Raw genomic sequence first — 17,508 nt, forward strand, 5'->3', positions numbered from 1 at the left:
CTGCAGCCCAGAGACAGGCACTGGCTTAGGTTTGTGGCTCCTTGCTGGCCCAGCTTGAGGCTGGCTCCATACCCTTCTTGTGACTCTCCAGCTTTCCAAAGAACCGGGTCTTGGAGGGCAACATTATGCAACAAAGCAACATTGCCATCTGCTCAGCCTCAGGGATGCCCGTAGAGTTCCCTTTCAGGCTTGTTTTTTTCTTTCCTTTTTCTTTTTTGAGATGGAGTATTGTTCTGTCACCAGGCTGGAGTGCAGTGGCGCGATCTCAGCTCACTGGGTTCAAGTGAGCTGAAATCATCCGCCTCCTGGGTTCAAGCGATTCCCCTGCCTCAGCCTCCCGAGTAGTCGGAATTACAGGTGTGGGACACCATGCCCGGCTAATTTTTTGTATTTTAGTAGAGACAGGGTTTCACCATGTTGGCCAGGATGGTCCTGAACTCCTAACCTCATGATCCCATTCGCCTCTGGCTCCCAAAGTGCTAGGATTGCAGGCCTGAGCCACCGTGCCTGGCCCAGGCTTGTTCTTTTCAGGCAGGAAGTGAGGAAGTAAAAAAGGGAATGTGGGTGGGGTGTGGATTGGGATGGCCTTGGTGACAGGACATCCACTTCCAGATGGTGTCAGCAGGGGTCAGACTTGGCTCACACACACCAGGTAGTGGAAAGATGAGTGAGTCTTTTGTTTCCCTTTTTGGGATTCCCTATGGGTTCACAGAGTTGACAGTTGACACCCAATAATGATAATCCCACCAGGCATTTCCATCTCTGCCGTTTTCCAGCCCGGCTCTGTCCCCAAGGCTCAGTCCATATAGTGAATGGTTCCTTCTGGAGGAACACAACCACAGAACTAGGGTCCTCTGCTGTGGCAGTGGAAGGGGGGGTCTGATAGCCAGAATCCTAGAATATCAGGACCATGCTATTTCATGCACGCTAGACCTGGAGAGCTGAGTTTCAAGGCCGTCTAATTATCCTTGCAAAACCTGTGCACATCCCAGCAGGATGAGAGGGGAATTACCCATGTCTGGCTTTGCTCAGGGTAGGAGCCCTGGAAGCTTCACCCCTGAGAAGGTGAATCCAGAGATGCGTTACAAACACCCGAATAGGTGACTGTGAGTTCAGTGCCACACGTGGATCGGCAACACTTTAATTCATCATCATGACTATCCGGTGCGGTGCTGTGGTATCCAGGAGAGACTTGTTCCCAACCACACGCTTGCCAAGGAGAAAGAACAGCTGCCCAGGTGCCCAGCAGTGGGGCGTATTCTTTGCAGGACGTACTTCCCGTCTGCCTGCGTCCCGGTGAATCCACAGCTTTTCTAGTCAGTATCCGCTGGGATGCATCTAGAACAATCGCCCTGAAGACCTCATTGTGGTGCGGGCTGGACTTGGAGCAGCTTGTGAGTGTGGTGCAAGCTGTGTTTGCTCTCTGCTGCTATGGCAACCTCAAACTTCTTTATGTTTGGACGCAGGAAAACTGTATCACTAGTGAGATACAACAAGGACAGACAGATGTGTCTTTTTCTCAGGAGAACGTGTTTGATTGACTAAAACTGGGAGAACCTTTTACTGGGTCTGGCCTTCTGCGTGTCCTACTTGACATGGGCTGGTTCTGATGCAGCCCAGGGTGTTAACCATCTTTATTTCTGCAAGAGTTCCCTTTGCATTCTGCCCTCCGTTTGCCTGGGTGCTCACGGGGGAGGCTGACGGTGCAGTGTGGGCCCTCGCTGCCCAGCTCCTGCATTCACTCTATAAAAGGCACTCACAGAGCCACCACTGCAGCCCCAAACTACAGTAGTGAAGTAACATCTGCACTGGACCAGGGGCTGGAAAAGATGCAAGGCCGACAGACTGTCACGGCACCATGGTGGGATCTCTGCCTGCAGCATGAGCCACCACACGTGTGGGCTCTGGGAGCAGGTGTGACCCGTGGGCTGTGGCAGGAGACTCCCCACTGGGGAGACCCCATCCCCGGCCGGACCAGCTTCCTCAGCATCACCATCGTGGGCAGACTCCACTTTGCTGGTGGCCCTTCTTCTGGGTTGCCGTTAAATCAGGGGAGCCCACTCCTCCCACTGGCAAAGTCCTGTTCTCACCGGCACATGATTGGAAACAAGAATAGGAGAAGCCAAAAAAGGCCTGCCAGGGGAGTGTCTCACATCCCTACGTCCGAGGCCCTGTGTGAGCAGCTCCGCTGTGCTTGGAAGGATTGGGATATGTAATGGCAGGCTGTGGGATGACCCCCAAAGATGGTCATGTCCTAATCTCTGGAACCGGGGAATATGTAACTCTATGTGGCAAAAGGGACTTTACAAGTGGGGTGAAGGTTCCTGAGATGAGAATTGATCCTGGGTTATTGGGTGGGCCCAAGGTCACCACAAGAGCCCTTGTAGGAGGGGGCAGGAGGGTCAAGGGCAGGAGGTGATGTGGCTGTGGAGGCAGAGACCGAGAGGGCTTGGAGGCTGCTACGCTGCTGTCCTTGAGGAGGGAGGATGCAGGTGGCCTCTAAGAGTGAAAAAGGGCAAGGAAAGGATCCTCCCCGGGGGCCTCCAGAAGGAACGTGGCCTGCTGACAAAATCCTGTCTCCAGAACTGTAGGGGAGTAAGCGTGTGTGTATGCATGTGAGCGTGCGTGTGCCCTTGTGTGCATGTGTCTTTGTACACGAGTGTGTGCATGTGTTTGTGTGCATGTGTCTGCATGCGTGCATGTGTGTATGCACATTTGTGTGTGTGAATGTTTGTGTACCTGCATGCATGTGCTCATGGGTGTGTGTGCGTGTGTGCATGTATGTGTTTGCATGTGTGCATGTGAGCGTGTGTGTTCATGTGCATGTGTGCCTTTGTGTGTGTGCATGTGTATTTGTATGTTTGTGTGCCTGTGTGCATGTACACATGTATATATGTGCATGTGTGTGTGCATGTGCGTGCTTGTGTGTATGTGTATGTGTACCTGTGTGTGTGCACACGTGTGTGTACACAGGCATATGTGCATGTTTGCATGTGTGTGCGTGCACGTGTGTGCATGCATGTGTGTGTATGTGTGTGTATGTGTGTGTGTAAAGTTTGTGTTCCTTCCATGACCAGCAGGTTTGTGGTCACTGGTTAGAGCAGCAGCAGAGACACAGTAACCTGAGTGTTGACAGCACGGAGCGGCAGCCCAGCTTTGATCTGGTAGACAGGTTTCTGGGACCATTTTATTGACGATTACACCTGTTTTAGCCTATGTGGATATGGCTGAAGAGTGATGGGAATAGAAAAAGAAAAGATGATTGGGAATTTAGTGATCAGACCATAGAAAATGAAGTGGCTGGATCCTTCGTGTGTGAAGTTAGAGTCCCAGGTGGTTGTTTCCCCGGCTGCAGACACTCGGTGCCCCTGCCGCGGGGTGGCGTCCTCACCCAGCCATCCGCCCTGGGCCCCCCACAGCTGGGCTGGTGGACGACGGGTCCATGGATGGGCGTCACAGAGGTGAAAGCTGGCAGGAAATACTCTGGAACATAAAAGTGCGTCCTGTGCTTCTACAAATCACACTGGGTGAGACTGAGACACCTTGGAAAGAGCAGCGTCTCCCAGCCTCTGCACGTGGTTTCTGCCTGTCCACTCTGAGGTGATGAGAACGTCACCGTGGCTCTCAGTTGCCTGAGATCCAGTTCCTCCAGTTAAATGCTGCATTCGCCCCATGGGTCAGGGTCTTCACTGGTGGGTTGACCAGCTCCCATTTTCCTTCCTCTTTATTTTCTTCACAGAAGCACATGCCCAGGGAAGGGATCTAGAACAGAGTTTTAAACCACTTGTTAATATGCTGTAACAAGTCAGTGGATTTCAGACTAGCTCCAAAGCCAACTGTCAGGCGCTCCTCTGCCTCGGAGGGTCTACGACTGTCCAGGCTGGCACTGCCACTGTCAAACGGCACCAACGCCTACCAGGGCGGTGCCCTGTGGGGGATCCCCTAACCAGGGGACGCTGGACAGTTCTGGAGACATTTCTGATTGTCACAACCGAGCATGGAGGTGGTGCCGACAGCTAGCGGGTAGAGGTCCTACAAGGTGGCACAACCTATGATGCGCAGAGTGGCCCCCGCCACAGCGGTGTGCAGGCCGAGCTGGAGACTGCTGTCCGCCACTCAAGGAGTGACTCGTAGTCTCACATCCAACATCACAAAAGGACACAGACATTGAGTTTTCAGACCCAAGAGAAAAGCGCCAAGTGAACCTTTACACCTCAGCGCCTTCGTCTGTGAAATGGGTGCGTGGGAACCGAGCTTCGTGGTGAAGCCTTTCTTGTTTTTGACTTTTTCTTTTTCTTTCTTTCCTTCCTCTTTCTAATGTCTAGAAATTCCTCAGGCAGACGAAATTCTCAAAAACGCCAACTGGCCTGGGGACGCAAGCGAAGCAGGTGTTTTGACCCCAGGGCGATTCCCTCCTTTGTGCTTGTAGGGGCTGTGGCGGGTGGGTGGTGATGGGCTGGCTGGGGAGGGTCCAGTTGCCTCTATTTGGAGGCCCATCATTTGGCAAGTCCCCCTTTGTATTTTCTGATATGCATGAGCAAGTCCGGCTTATTTTGGGGTGGGGGCTGTTGGTGTGGTGAATGCTACGTGATCAGTATAAGAAAGTCTAGTGGTTTGGAAGTTCAAGGCTGGCATCTACGGAAGGGGGTGAAGGATCCAAGGAGTGGGTGCAGCTTTGGCCACAAAGGCTCATGGGTTTGGGGAACTGTCAGTGGCTGGCGCGTGCAGCGCTGCCACCCTTGCGGGTTACACGGACCTTCAGGAGCGCCTGGGCTGGGGGCCTGGTGTGTGTATGGGGCTGTGGGAAGGGCTGTGAGGACAAGAGGAATGCATCAGAGCACGTGTGTGGGAGACCCACTGGCAGAAGCAAGAGCAACATTTTGGGAGCAGGTGGTGCGGAGCCGCCCCAACAGTCCTCGGGAAAATCCATGCAGGCCCCTACTAGTGTGGTTCGGAGGGCCGAGCCGTCCTGTTTGGACGATGCTCACCTGGTGGCTCAGGAACCCAGAGCACTTGGGAACATCTGGATCGTAACTGGGAAGCACCGGCCTGAAGACGCGTTGCAGGGGAAGCATGCTTCTACTCAGGGGCCGAGGAACGAGAAAGGGGGACGCGGGTGTCTGACCCCTAATTGCCAAGTGACAGTGACCTGTGGCAGGCGTGCTCTTCATATGCATAAGTTCTCAGCCAGCTGCTGAGGCGGGCACAACTAGAGGGCCAAGCCCTCCTGTAGGCACCTGGGTGGCGTCACTGGGCTGGGCCTGGGAGTTGGGCCCCTCCGAAGCCCCTAGACCTCTTGGGGGACTCAGCAACACCCTCTCCGCCCACAACTTAGGGCAAACAAGCTGAGGCCAGTGTGGACCTGTGGCTGTGCCGCGTAAAGAAAGCAGGTCAGGGCCTCCGGCACCTCCGACGCCAGGCGTTGTCTATGCTGTGCTCGCCTCCTGGGCACTGACCAGTGGCCTGATTAATTTGATAAAAAGGTCCGGACCATGGTGAGTCCAGCCTTGAGCAGATCTGCATGGAAGGGGGCGGGGCCGCGGGGGGGAGGATTCGCTCCTGAGTCTGCCTGCCTCAGTTCACCCACGGACTGGACGGCACCCTCTCACTTTGCTGGGTGATAGTCAAGCTTGTCCAAGATGCCACGTGTGCATTGTCCTCTGTCATCCGCAAGGCAGCTACAGCCAGATCACGCTTATTCTGTGCTGGGTGACTCCAAGAGCAAGAGGGCAGAGGGCCCTTCTCGTCCGTCAGCTGCCCGAGCCCAGGTCCCCGGAGGGTCAGAAGCGAGTCTCGCAGTCTTTTCTTCCCTCCTCATCCAAACTGCTTACTCCTTTCTGGACTGTCTGTTTTCCTACGGCAGCTGCCAGGGGTGACGGGGTGAGCTGCCTGGTAAACACTCGGCGAGTGACCAGTGATGACGAGGATGACTGACCCATCCACCAGCCCCAGCCTGAGGTCGCGCTTTGCACAGGAGCAGGCGGGCACCGTCTCCAGGGGCACGTGGATCCTGGTGACCCTGGGTCAGCTGGACACTTGTTTTCATTCCAAGAAGGGGCTGTGATAACCTGTGTCTTTGGGGTACTTGACTTCGTGACTCTAAGAGCCAAGAGTGGGCACGTACCTTTCTCACGAGCTGGGCAAAATCCCCGCACTCCCGGGGCGGCAGCCCCAGCAGTGGGCGCGTGCAGGAATCCAGCGTGGAGCCGTGACTCACAATCAGGATGACGCCTGCTGCGGAAAACAAGAACACCTCCAGGTCAAAGCAGGCCCAGCGAGCACCTGTTAGGAGACCGGGGTCATGGAAGTGTCTGGGGCAGAGCTACCTCAGAGTGCCCCAAACACTTTGGGGACCCCAAAGTCTACCCAGAGTGCCCTGGAGAGACCCCTGGACTAGGAGGTAGCATGGCGGGTGATGGCTTAGTGACGCCTGCATCCCGCCCTCGCTCGCAGAATCCTCTGCATGCAGCAGCTGCCCGCCAGCCTCAGGGAGGCCTAGGAAGTGAACTGAGCCACCCCCTCCCTGTGGTGGCCGGCTGCCTGGGCCCCGTTTGGGATGGGGTAGCGGTGGCTGTTGCCCAGGCCTGACCTGGTTCACTTTAGAATGGTCAGCTGGTTGTTTTCTTACGCGAGCCTGCTACGACTCCTGCTTTAGATCAGAACGCCTGGAGACCACAGAAGGAGGGGCGCCCTCAGGTGAGATGCGTGTCCCTGCCAGCTCGGGGGAAGGTGTGGGAAGCCAGTGCTTCTGCGTGCGCTTCATCCAGGACAAAGCAACGCCCGAGGGTTAGGAGACCCGCGTGGTGGGTCAGGAAGGGGGCTCCACCCGGAATTGGTTGTTTCTCCTCTCTGTCTCTTTTGTTTCCCGGGAAGCTGACTTGAATCCCTTGGACACGGGCGGTTCGTGCTGACCCTGCTGGCCTGGGTCCCATCAGCCCATGAGCAGTCAGCCCCAGGATGAGGGGTCCCGGGGCTTGGGCGGCAGGGGAGCGCGTGTCTATGTACCCGGTTACTGCAGCAGCAGCAGCAGCAATGAATGCTTTGCTGCTGGAGAATGTGGGGGAGGGGAAGTGAAGGCATTCATAGGTTCAGAAAATCAGCCAATTTCTGTCTCAGAGAGAATTCCCCAAGCCCCAGGGGCCGTCCATGCCGAGGATGGTGAGGCACTTACTGTCCTGCAGACGGGTGTTGACGATTTGCAGCACGCTCGCTGTGCACCTGTCCACGTACTCCTGGTAGCTCTCCGCCGGCATGAGGGCCGACAGGGGAAACGCGGGCCTGGAAGGAGGAGGGGGAGGCTGCTGCCCTGGCCCTTTGGTATGGATTAGGAGGGCGCAGCTGCAGTTAGCTAGGGAAGGAGAATGCTCTCCTGGGATGGCTCTGTCTCAAGGCTGGGCTCATGGGCAACAGGGAGGCTCTAGTTTTGTGCTGAAAACTGGCAAAGCGCTAACCGTCAGTCTCCAGCACATTCTTAGTGAACACCAGGAGGGCTCTGTGATGGCAGAGTCAGACATGGGTGGAGAATGACGAAGACTCTCTTTGACCAAACTCCAGTCCGGCTCCCCTGAACCTTCTTCTCGATGCAGGCTTGACCCTTGGGCTTCTGTGTCTGTTCTTGCAGAGTGAGTTTAGCAAGAACCTGTTACCCTCGGCCTCTGGTCAAGTTCCCTGTCCTCTACCACCCTCCAAGCGATGTCTGATCACCTTGGCCTGCCTTTAGCTGGAGTCCCTGTTTGTGTCACTTTAGCAAGAATGACCCGCCTTCTCAGAAATTTTCCAGTCACCAACTTCTACCCTGCTCTGTGGCTATAAATCCCCGCTTTTCCTTGTATTAGGAGTTGAGCCCCATCTCTCTCCCCTGCTGCAAACCTCACTGAAGCGGTCCCTTTGGAATAAAGTCTTTCTTACCATTTTAACAGTGTCATGAAATTTTTCCTTAACAAGAACTAGAAAAGCCCCAGCGGCAGAGAACTTTAGAACAGCACACCTGTAATCAGTGTCGACGTTGAAATTCGCCTCTCTCAGCTCTTCCAGGCTCATGAGGGTTGGGGTGGTTTTGCCAGCTTCCCATTTTGTCCATTCAAATATTCCAGGTTCCACTCGTATCTTGATTTTTTTCTCCAGTTTGAGTTCTGGATTCAACAGAATACAAGTGTTTATCATCTTCAACGTCCACGCTGACCTTGCATAAATAAGTCTCCTTTTAGATCTCAGACTGTCACACACACACGTCTAAATCATGCCTTTTAAACAACGGGATTTTCTTCGTGGCAAATACTGTTCTGTGATTAGGCACAGCCATGGTATTTCTGAGGTGAGAACTGATGAGCCGTGGGAAGGTATCAGAGGAGTGGTGACCCCCTGTGTGCCAGGAAGGGCCAGGGTCTCCTGAGAACTGGTGAGTGTCCCAGGCAGCAGGCCCATCTTGGGGCTCACCTGAGCACCCAGCACAGCTCCACCGTGAAACTCGCCCATGGCCCCATCCTCCAACATGGCGGAGAACCTGCCAGTGAGGACTTGGTCAATCCGATGATCAAAGGACAAGATGCGACCCATCATGAAGAGTGTTAGCCTCATGAGACACTTTCCTGATAAATGCTTACACGGACTGGGCAACAGGTGAAGAATGGAAGGGGCCATCTCCTAGAACATGCTGACTCCCTGCAACTCACACTTCCCGAGCATTTTATATTTTGATTAAAGGAAGAGCAATAAAGTAAGGCCATCTCTTTTGAGTGGAAAAAAAGACCTGAATGTTTTCATTTGGAATGGAGAAGTTGTCACTGAACTCAAATGCTGGACATAAAATCAGTTCCTCAAATGTGTTTTAAGTCCATGGAATGAGCTCTTTCATCAAGCATGCTTAGAAAAGATAGTCAAAGCAAGTTAATCAGGCCCCCGAGTCCTCCCTCATCAACCAGGCCCCCGAGTCCTCCCTCATCAACCAGGCCCCCGAGTCCTCCCTCATCAACCAGGCCCCCGAGTCCTCCTCCAACAACGAGGCTCCTGAGTCCCCCCTGATTAACCAGGCCCCGAATCCTCCTCCAAGCCTGTGAAGGGCTCATTTCCATTTGAACAGATCAGATGAAGAAACAGCATGAGAGCCCCCCAAACAGTGTGGCCATGGGTCTCTTTCTTTTGAGGGTGTCTTGCAGGCCACTGCTCTTTGGGTGTGGCTGTGGGAAACATGCCATCTCGACACTGGCTGACATTGAATTTAAATAAAATGGAGCGCCCTGGCATCTCAGACGCCATCTGAATAGCAGGCTGGTCATGTCTGAGGCCTTGTGAAGAAGACTGGGTGGCCTTGTTTTTCTGCATTGACACAGGATTTATAAACCTATGCCCTTTAAACAGGCAGCACCATCATTACCATCATCACCATCTGCACATAAAAATCACTGAGAGATCACGTTAAACGCTTTGACATTATTGCGGGCAAAAGGCATTTTAAAAAGCTTTTTACTTTATGTGCAAGTGACCCAAATAATAGAAGTAAAAAAATCCACCAAAAATGGGAGTAAGTATGTTAATGAGAACCATGAACAATGACAAAAGAGAGATAAAATTACGCCTCTAATCCCAGCACTTTGGGAGGCCAAGGTGGGTGGATCATGAGGTTAAGAGATTGAGACCATCCTGGTCAACATGGTGAAACCCCGTCTCTACTAAAAATACAAAAATTAGCCGGGCATGGTGGCGCACACCTGTAGTCCCAGCTACTTGGGAGGCTGAGGCGGAGGAATCGCTTGAACCCAGGCAGCGGAGGTTGTGGTGAGCCGAGATTGCGCCATTGCACTCCAGCTTGTTGACAGAGCAAGACTCCATCTCAAAAGGATCCCCCCCACCACCCAAAAAAAGAAAAAAAATTATGAGGAATATTTTTGGTCAGTTGTATTCTTTTATTACAAAGGCTGGCCAAGAGATCTCCGTTTTATTCGTCATTGCTCTCGTAGTGAGAGAGGTTGGGTAGGGAAAGGAAGATCAAGGTCTTCACTAGAAAAGGCACTTGCAAGCGGAGGCAGTAAAAGGCCAGTGAGAGGAGGCCGTTGTTGCCGGCCCTGTGGACACAGGTGACCTGGGGACTCTCCTACGGCAGAAACCAGAGCGGCTCTGAAACCTAGTGGAAGAGCAGCAGCAGCTGAGGGTTTCAAACAAAATGCGTTCAGTGAGTGATGGGGTGCAAAGACCGGGGGTGGAGGAGGAGAGGGGAAACTGAGTCACTGGCCTGTCGCCTCTTGTCATATATTTCTGTGTGTTTCTTGCTTGGTTCATGTCTTATTGTTATAGCTGTTTGGTTAATTAGGTTAATTATAAACATATTGATCCTAAACAACCAGGGATGGAATTGCCACATATCAGTTTTGCTTTATTCCACGTTATGAAGAGCCGCCCTCACGCTGAAGGGTCCCAGATGCTCGGAGACCCCGCCCCTTCACATTTCTGGTCTTGCCATCCTTGTCTCTCCCAAAGGGCAGAGCTGGAGAGACCTCGTCCCATTTCCTATGTCTTCCTGAAAACACGAAGGTGGGACCTGCTGCTGTGGGCACCGGAACAGGGAGAGGCCGACATCGCGGGACCCTGTCGCCTGGGCTGGGGTCGAGGCTCTGAAGGAGCAGGAGGGTCGAAGTTTCCTCCTCTGTGATCTGTGACTCAGCGCCAAGTGAAACCCCAACGGGTGTGTGTATGTGTGTGGCGTATGGTGTGTGTGTGTAAATGTGTGGTGTGTGTGTATGTGTGTGGTGCGTGATGTGTGTGGTATGGTGTGTGTGGTGTGGTGTGTGTAGTGTGATGTATGGTGTGTGTGTGGTGTGGTGTGTGTTGTGTGTGGTGCGGTCTGTTTGGTGAGTGTGGCATGTAGTGTGTGGTGTGTGTTGTGTTGTGTGTTGTGTGGAGCATGTGTGTGTGGTGTGTGTATGTGTGGTTTGTGTATGTTGTTTGTATGTGTGTGGTGTGCGATGTGTGTGGTGTGTTGTGTGTATGTGGTGTGTGTGTGTGTGGTGTGTGTATGGTGTATGTGGTGTGTATGTATGTGGTGTGTGTGTGGTATATGGTATGTTTGGTGTGTGTGGCTGTGTGTGTGGTGTTTGTGTGGTGTGTAGTGTGTGTGATATGTGTGATGTGTGGTGTGTATGTGTATGTGTATGGTGTATGTATATGTGTGTGATGTGTGTGGTGTGTGTGTGGATGTGGTGTGTGTGGTGTGTGTGGCTCTGTGTATGTGTGTGGTGTGTGGTGTGTGATGTGTATGTGTGTGGTTGTGTGGTGTGTAGCGTGTGATGTGCGTGTGGTATGTGTGGTGTGTGGTATGTGTATCTGCATGCGTGAGATGTGAGGGAGGACTGTGAGAAGGTTCCTTGCCCTCTCCTCTGGCCACACTGCCTCTTGCATTTGGGGATGCGTGGTCCTTTCACGGTTTGGTCAAAGAAGCTGATATTGTTCTTTGATTGTCATCTGGCTCACTGAGAGCCCAGAGGGGCAGTGTAATTAACATGGGAACCTCCAAGTCCAGGTGAGAGAAATCTGCATTTCTGCCTTAGTGGCCTGAGGCGTCTGCAGGGGCTGGGGTCTTACGCCACAGCTGGGTGGGAAATGAAAAGCTGCAGCTGCAAGCCTGAGGTAGATAGAAAGTGTCTTGACGGTGAAGCGCATGGAAGGTGGGTCGTGGATGCTCCATGCTGGTAAAATGGACTTCTGTGCCTCACGAGACTCGGACTGCATTACGGGATGGAAAGTTCACGAGAGCGGAGGACAGGAATGATGAGCCTGTGGCTCGGTGGATGGAGCCAGGCCCGGCTGGGCCAGGGCTTCCTGCGCACCTGGATTGGAAGGTGCTCTGACAGAGCCTCACTGGCGGGGTGGAGGGGCTCTGGGGACATGGGAGCTGGCAGTGCACACGTGTGGGGTGGATCCGCTGCTGTCCCAACCACTCCTCCCGTGAAGGTCCTGGCCCCTCGTGGCACCAGCTCTGACATGGCCCCATGTGCAAGGCCTGGCAAGACCATGATCAGAGGGAGGGCCCCTCTCCTGCAGGACACGCCTTCCTCCCCGCCTTCGGCGCCCATTCCTTCCACCTGGGGCTTGTCGTGCCAGCCGGGCAGCCCCTCCATGGTGCAGTGCCAAATTCTGCTGTCTCCAAGCGGCTCCCTCCTGGACCTTGACCCTCAGATCACCTCCTTTCTCCTGCCCCTCACCTCCCCTGTGCTCGGCCTCCCAGCTGACCCAGTTGAAAGTCCATGGGCACAGTCACCCCCTCACTACACCCTCAAGTCTCCCTGTCCACCATACTCACAGCTCAGCATGCCAGTAGCTGCACCCCACTCTCTACCCACTCCCTGTCTGTGCTGGAAGAGATCCCTCAGCCCGGCCTACCCATCCCCATTTAAACTCATGCTCACGAATGGTGGGTGGGCTCTAGTGCTGCCCAGTGGTCACCCTGCATCTCCCAGACCAGGTCCTGGCCCCCTCTTGCTGACAGCCATTTATACCTTCAGTGCACCGCAAATTCCCCTGGTCCCTGTCCCCGCTTTCCACTGGTGACCTGACTTCCTAGGTCTCTGAGAAAGTCAAGGCAAGTTCTTTCCCCCACAGTTGTCCGCCTGCTGCCTCTGCGTCTCTGTGCTCTGCCCTTTCCCCATCACCATGGAGGTGATATGCCCTCTCATGTCACCTGTGCTCCTGGCCACGGCTAGTTCCTGCCTGGGGATCGAGATCTCATCCCTCTTCCCAGACAAAGAGGAGCAGGACAGGCTCCGGCTGAGGGCAGAGTCCAGACCTCTGGGACAAGCTGCCCTCCTCCAGGCAGGAACTTTCTTCTTCCTGAAGGTCGGAGCTGCAGAAGGGTCTGCCCAGGGCTTCCTGACACACATCAGCCCTTAAGGATGCTGGACAGCTCCACTGGCCAAGTGCATTGCCCTGGGAAGGGTCACACATTTCTGACTTAAAAGGAACCATAGCAGTTCCCAGCTCTCAGGGTTTTCGAATGCCGCTTTCCAGGTGTGTCTTTAAAGGCCTTGCTGATGGAGGCCAAAGAGAAACAGTGTGAGGACAGGCCCCGGCACTCGGCTGCACCAGCCCCTACTGGTCTGACGGTCCTGGCATTCCAGACACGCTCACGGACTCAGCGTGCCTGCCAACATCCTCGGAGGGCTGGCTCGTACCTGTCTGATGACTTTGGTGTGGGCATTCACTGCCATCATCCAGCTCCAGCTCCACTCCCTTCCCACTCCCCTTGGAGAATAGCCACGAGGTCAAGGGAGTAGGAGAGGCTCACCGGGGTTCTCACTGACCTTCCAGGATGAGTTTGGCCGTCTGCACACAGCGGAGGGCTGGGGAGGCGAACACAGAGCTGATTCTGATACCGCTGTCCAGTAGTGCATCCCCTGGAAAATAATGAAAAAGGCAGAAAATGCCCCTTCATAATTCTAGCCTCTGACCGAAGAGGAGCCATGTGCTCCCTGTGGTAGGCAGGGTCCTCAAAGGGCCCAGGGTTTCCACGCTCTGGTGTACACACCCTGCATAGCCCCCAAGTGGGAGCAGAACCTGTGACCAGGATGATTTGTTGCTCCTGGGACGGTTACATCCTACGGCAGAAGGGAGGGGGTCCAAGGTGGGATTGATCAAGTTGATGAGCCCATTAAAAGCCATCATTATCTCTAGTCAGTCAGGAAAAAAGTCAGAGGAGTGTGAAGTGACAAGGATTCAGAAAAACATTCTCCTTTGCTGGCTGCAAAGATGGAGGGGACCACATGGCAAGGAATGCGGGCAGCCTCTAGGGCTGGGAGCAGCCCCTAGCTAATAGCCAGCAAGGAACAGACCTCAGTCCTCCCACTGCAAGAATCTGAATTTGGTCAACAGCAGAACGAGTCTGGAAGGAGACAAGCTCCCTGTGGAAACTCAGCCCAGCAGAGACCTGGACTTCAGGCTTTAAGATCCTGAGCAGAGAAGCAGCCCTGTGGGCCTGGGCTTCGAATCTGTGTCACTGTGAGCTCAGAAATGGGTGGTGGTGGGGGGGGGCTCACATCTGTGTAATTAGAGAAAACTCAAGACCCACTGAGGCTCGTGGAAGGACAGGCCTGTGCACTGCCTCTCCCCTGGTAACACTGAAGCCCTGTACTCACGGAAATGCTAGGGGAGTCCCTACAGCACAAAAATTGCACAGCCCCAAAGCTGGTGAGTGAAGTTTCAGTGGAGGCACTTACGGGTTGAACTGTGTCCCCTCCCCTGAAAAACATGTCAGAGTCTTCACCTCTGGTGCCTTAGAATGTGACTCATTTGGAAACAAGATTTTTACAGTGATAAGTTAAAACAAGGGTGGGCACCTCAATCAGTTACACTAGGGTGGGCTCTAATCCAGCACGGCAGTGTCCTTGTGAAAGGGGACCTCTGTGCACAGAGACATGCGTAGAAGGGGAAAGGAAGACAGAAGAAGAAGTCGCCTGCAAGCCAGGGACAGAGGCCTGCGAGCGCCATCGCCTCCCGACTCAGCATCCTGGGACCGCACACTGGGAGCCTGGAATCGGCTGTCGGGGAGTGCAGTATTTTCAACAGTGCACTCAGCAGGTGCTGTGACTCGGACTTCTCACCCTGCCCAGAGCTGGTGGGTAAACATTTTGAGCACACCTCTGGGTGGGGGCCCGCGAGAGCGGGCCGTGGGGGTCTCGACATTAACGTGGGTGTGACTTGCTTCTCTGGATTCCGCTTTCTGAATTTAGGAATGACTCAATGAACTCAGTGGTCTCTTCTGTTTGAAAAACTCAGTCACGTAGAAGCAGAACCCCCAGACACAAAACAAAAGCCCAAAATGACAGATTTTGAAATAAAACCAGGGGAGGATGTGGTTTTCCATTTTTAAAGTGAGCTCCTTGGTGCATACAGTGGTTGTTGATTGTTCCTTCCCTCTCTCATTCTTTTGAGGCCTTTCTTTCATTCCTCCCAACTTCCTGAATCATCCCTTCCTAGATCAAACCTCTGCACTGCCACTTTCTTGCTGTGTGACCTTGGGCAAATCACTTAACCTCTCTGTGCCCCAGCCTCCTCAGCAGAGTGGGGACAAAGTTAATGCTGTAAAGATCAGGCAGCGAGGGTTCAGGCTGGATGCCTGCTAGCCATAATCATTGCTGCTCTTATTGTTACCCTTCCCACTGACAGCCTTCCAACATACCTGCAATTCTGGACTGGAAAATGCCACACGATGATAATGGGGGATCATTTTCAAAGTCTTTGATCCCACGACTCCGTCTGGGCAGACTGCAAGGGAAGTTCAGGTCTGGCCTGTAGTATTTCCCTGGAGTAGAAATAAGCATCAGATGCTCAGTTTCATCAAGTTAGTGCAGATTCGTTCCACAAAACTCCCAAGACTAAGACCCACTCTAACGTCAAGGTTATTGAAATTATTGTCAGCTCTGTTGTTTCCGAATGTGCTCTGCAACATGGCTTCAAACTGAGAAGAAAGTGCTGCTCAGCTGTGCACACATTTTCTCAAATGCAGAAAACTTAGGTTTCAGCCCCATGAACCATGCAACCCTCTTTGTCCTCCCAAAACCCCCCATGAAGGTTCACTCTTGGCCACGCACAGTGGCTCATGCCTGTAATCCCAGAACTTTGGGAGGCCGAGGCAGGTGGATCACCTGAGGTTGGGAGTTTGAGACTAGCCTGACCAACACGTTTCTTCCAATATGGAGAAACCCCATCTCTACTAAAGATACAAAATTAGCCAGGTGTGGTGGCGCATGCATGTAATCTTGGGAGGCTGAGGCAGGAGAATCACTTGAACTCAGGAGGCGGAGGTTTTGGTGAGCTGAGATCGCACCACTGCACTCCAGCCTGGGCAACAAGAACCAAAGTCTGCCTCAAAAAAAAAAAAAAAAAAAAAAAAAGAAAAAGAAAAAAAAGAAAAAGATTTACTCTTACATTTTTCTGATAAAGAACGTGATAAAGTGTCTCTATGACTGATTTAGCATAACTTGCTAAGAATCTGAAGTTGGCATCAATGATCCATGCCCCTAGCTTTAGACGTATTCTTCTTGCTCAGGGGACACAGTGCTCTGGCTGGAGATGCCCTGCGTTGTGCATTCTTTCGTCAGTTGCTTGAAGCCAGGCTAGAAGCCAGGTGGGCTCACTGGGGCTCTCTTCCACCAGAGGCTGCCTGGTGCCAGGGTTCACTGGGAGTTTGACCTTGAGTTCTAAGATCTGATGGTCTGGTGGCAAATCCTGGTGCCACCATCTTCTCACTGTGTGACTTTATCTCTCTTATCAGTAAAAAACAGGGAAAGGGTAGAGATTGCAAGGAGCCAGTAACGTAACACTCATAGCTCAGCTCCTGACTCAGAGTGAGTGGCCAATGAGTGGGGGTGCTGGTCTCATGTCAGAATGACTGATTATCCTCATATAGGATATCAGGACACACCGCATCCTCCTGTGCACTCTGGTTTGCCTTCACATCCTCCAGAGGGACCCCAAACCTTCTGGCTACTGGTAGGTTCCAGCGGCCACACTGACCTTCCTGAGACCTGCTCTGCCATATCTGGCAGGCCCTGCCCTTTGCACCCCAGAATATGCCAGGCCACTTCATCCTGGCCCACAGCTTTGCACAAACCCAGCGAGGGGTGGTGGGAGGCAGCAGGGGTCGGTTGGGGGCAGTGGCTATTTTTCATGCCAGTTTTTTAGGTTCCATGTACGAGTTTCCCAAAGACTCCCTCCCTGGGATTTCTGTGGGCAGAGACTCATTGGAACCCTGTGTTTTAGAGGTGTTTATTCAATGCCAGTGTTAGCTGTTGGGAAAGGTAGTTTTAAAATCTTTTTTTTTTTTCAGGGAGAAAGTCCATCAATTTTATTATATTCTCAAAGGCATCTGTGATCCCCCCAAAATGTCAAGACATTCCATTTAGGTATTTTGCTTGTCATTGACACTTCTGTGATCACTCTGGGGCAGAGGGCAGAGCTCAGGAGAGGACAAGGATGTGGGGCAAGGTCAGGTCTTGATGGGAGCAGAGTCTGTGCAGAATATGAAGTGAGGCGAGGGGCCCTGTGAGGGTGTGGGCACTTGGGCCAAAAGTGAGCTGCAGGGAGAGGCCAGGAGAGCCCCCCAAATATCTCTTGTGTCCCCTGAGATTGGTCACCTTGGGGGAGAATGTGGCTATACCTCATTGTGATTTATTAAATCCTGCAATATATAGAATACAGACAAACTAGATGCCATTCTTCACTTTATCGAGGGTCTCTCTACCTTGGGAAAAGATCCACCAGGAGTTTCCTTTCAGCTAGCGATTTCCAGCGCCTTTAAAATATTTTCCCTTACAAGTGACTTGATCTTTTGTTCAGATGACCAGGTATTTTTTCTTTTTCTAGGAAGTCCAATAACTATTTTTGGTGTTGATTGTTTTGTATTGATTCTCCGCATCATGGACACGGTGTGTCAGTTCAATCTATAGCTTCAATAATTATTTTATTGCAAGAAAATTTCTTATATGCTTGTTAATGCATCCTGATAGCCACCTATTATCTTGT

The 17,508-nt window shown here is 52.9% G+C and overlaps 1 protein-coding gene across 3 annotated transcripts in view; it reads right to left on the minus strand.

The window, feature by feature from the left end:
- Positions 1 to 2,677: 2,677 nt before the first annotated feature.
- The window catches only part of UBASH3A (ubiquitin associated and SH3 domain containing A), a 45,569-nt gene continuing 30,738 nt past the window's right edge, over positions 2,678 to 17,508 (minus strand). For 2 of the 3 annotated variants that reach the window (XM_003927579.3, XM_074389221.1), the window contains exons 9-14: positions 15,164 to 15,286; positions 13,290 to 13,382; positions 7,988 to 8,132; positions 7,172 to 7,278; positions 6,125 to 6,234; positions 2,678 to 3,762 (exon numbers count right to left, since the gene is read on the minus strand). In XM_003927579.3, the coding sequence (XP_003927628.2) occupies positions 3,625 to 3,762; positions 6,125 to 6,234; positions 7,172 to 7,278; positions 7,988 to 8,132; positions 13,290 to 13,382; positions 15,164 to 15,286 (716 nt within the window). In that variant the 3' untranslated portion in view covers positions 2,678 to 3,624. The remainder of the gene's footprint in view (positions 3,763 to 6,124; positions 6,235 to 7,171; positions 7,279 to 7,987; positions 8,133 to 13,289; positions 13,383 to 15,163; positions 15,287 to 17,508) is intronic. The other variant, XM_039480624.2, reaches the window with a different exon arrangement.

This window comes from Saimiri boliviensis, chromosome 18 (assembly GCF_048565385.1).
Source record: "Saimiri boliviensis isolate mSaiBol1 chromosome 18, mSaiBol1.pri, whole genome shotgun sequence".
NCBI lineage: Eukaryota > Metazoa > Chordata > Mammalia > Primates > Cebidae > Saimiri > Saimiri boliviensis.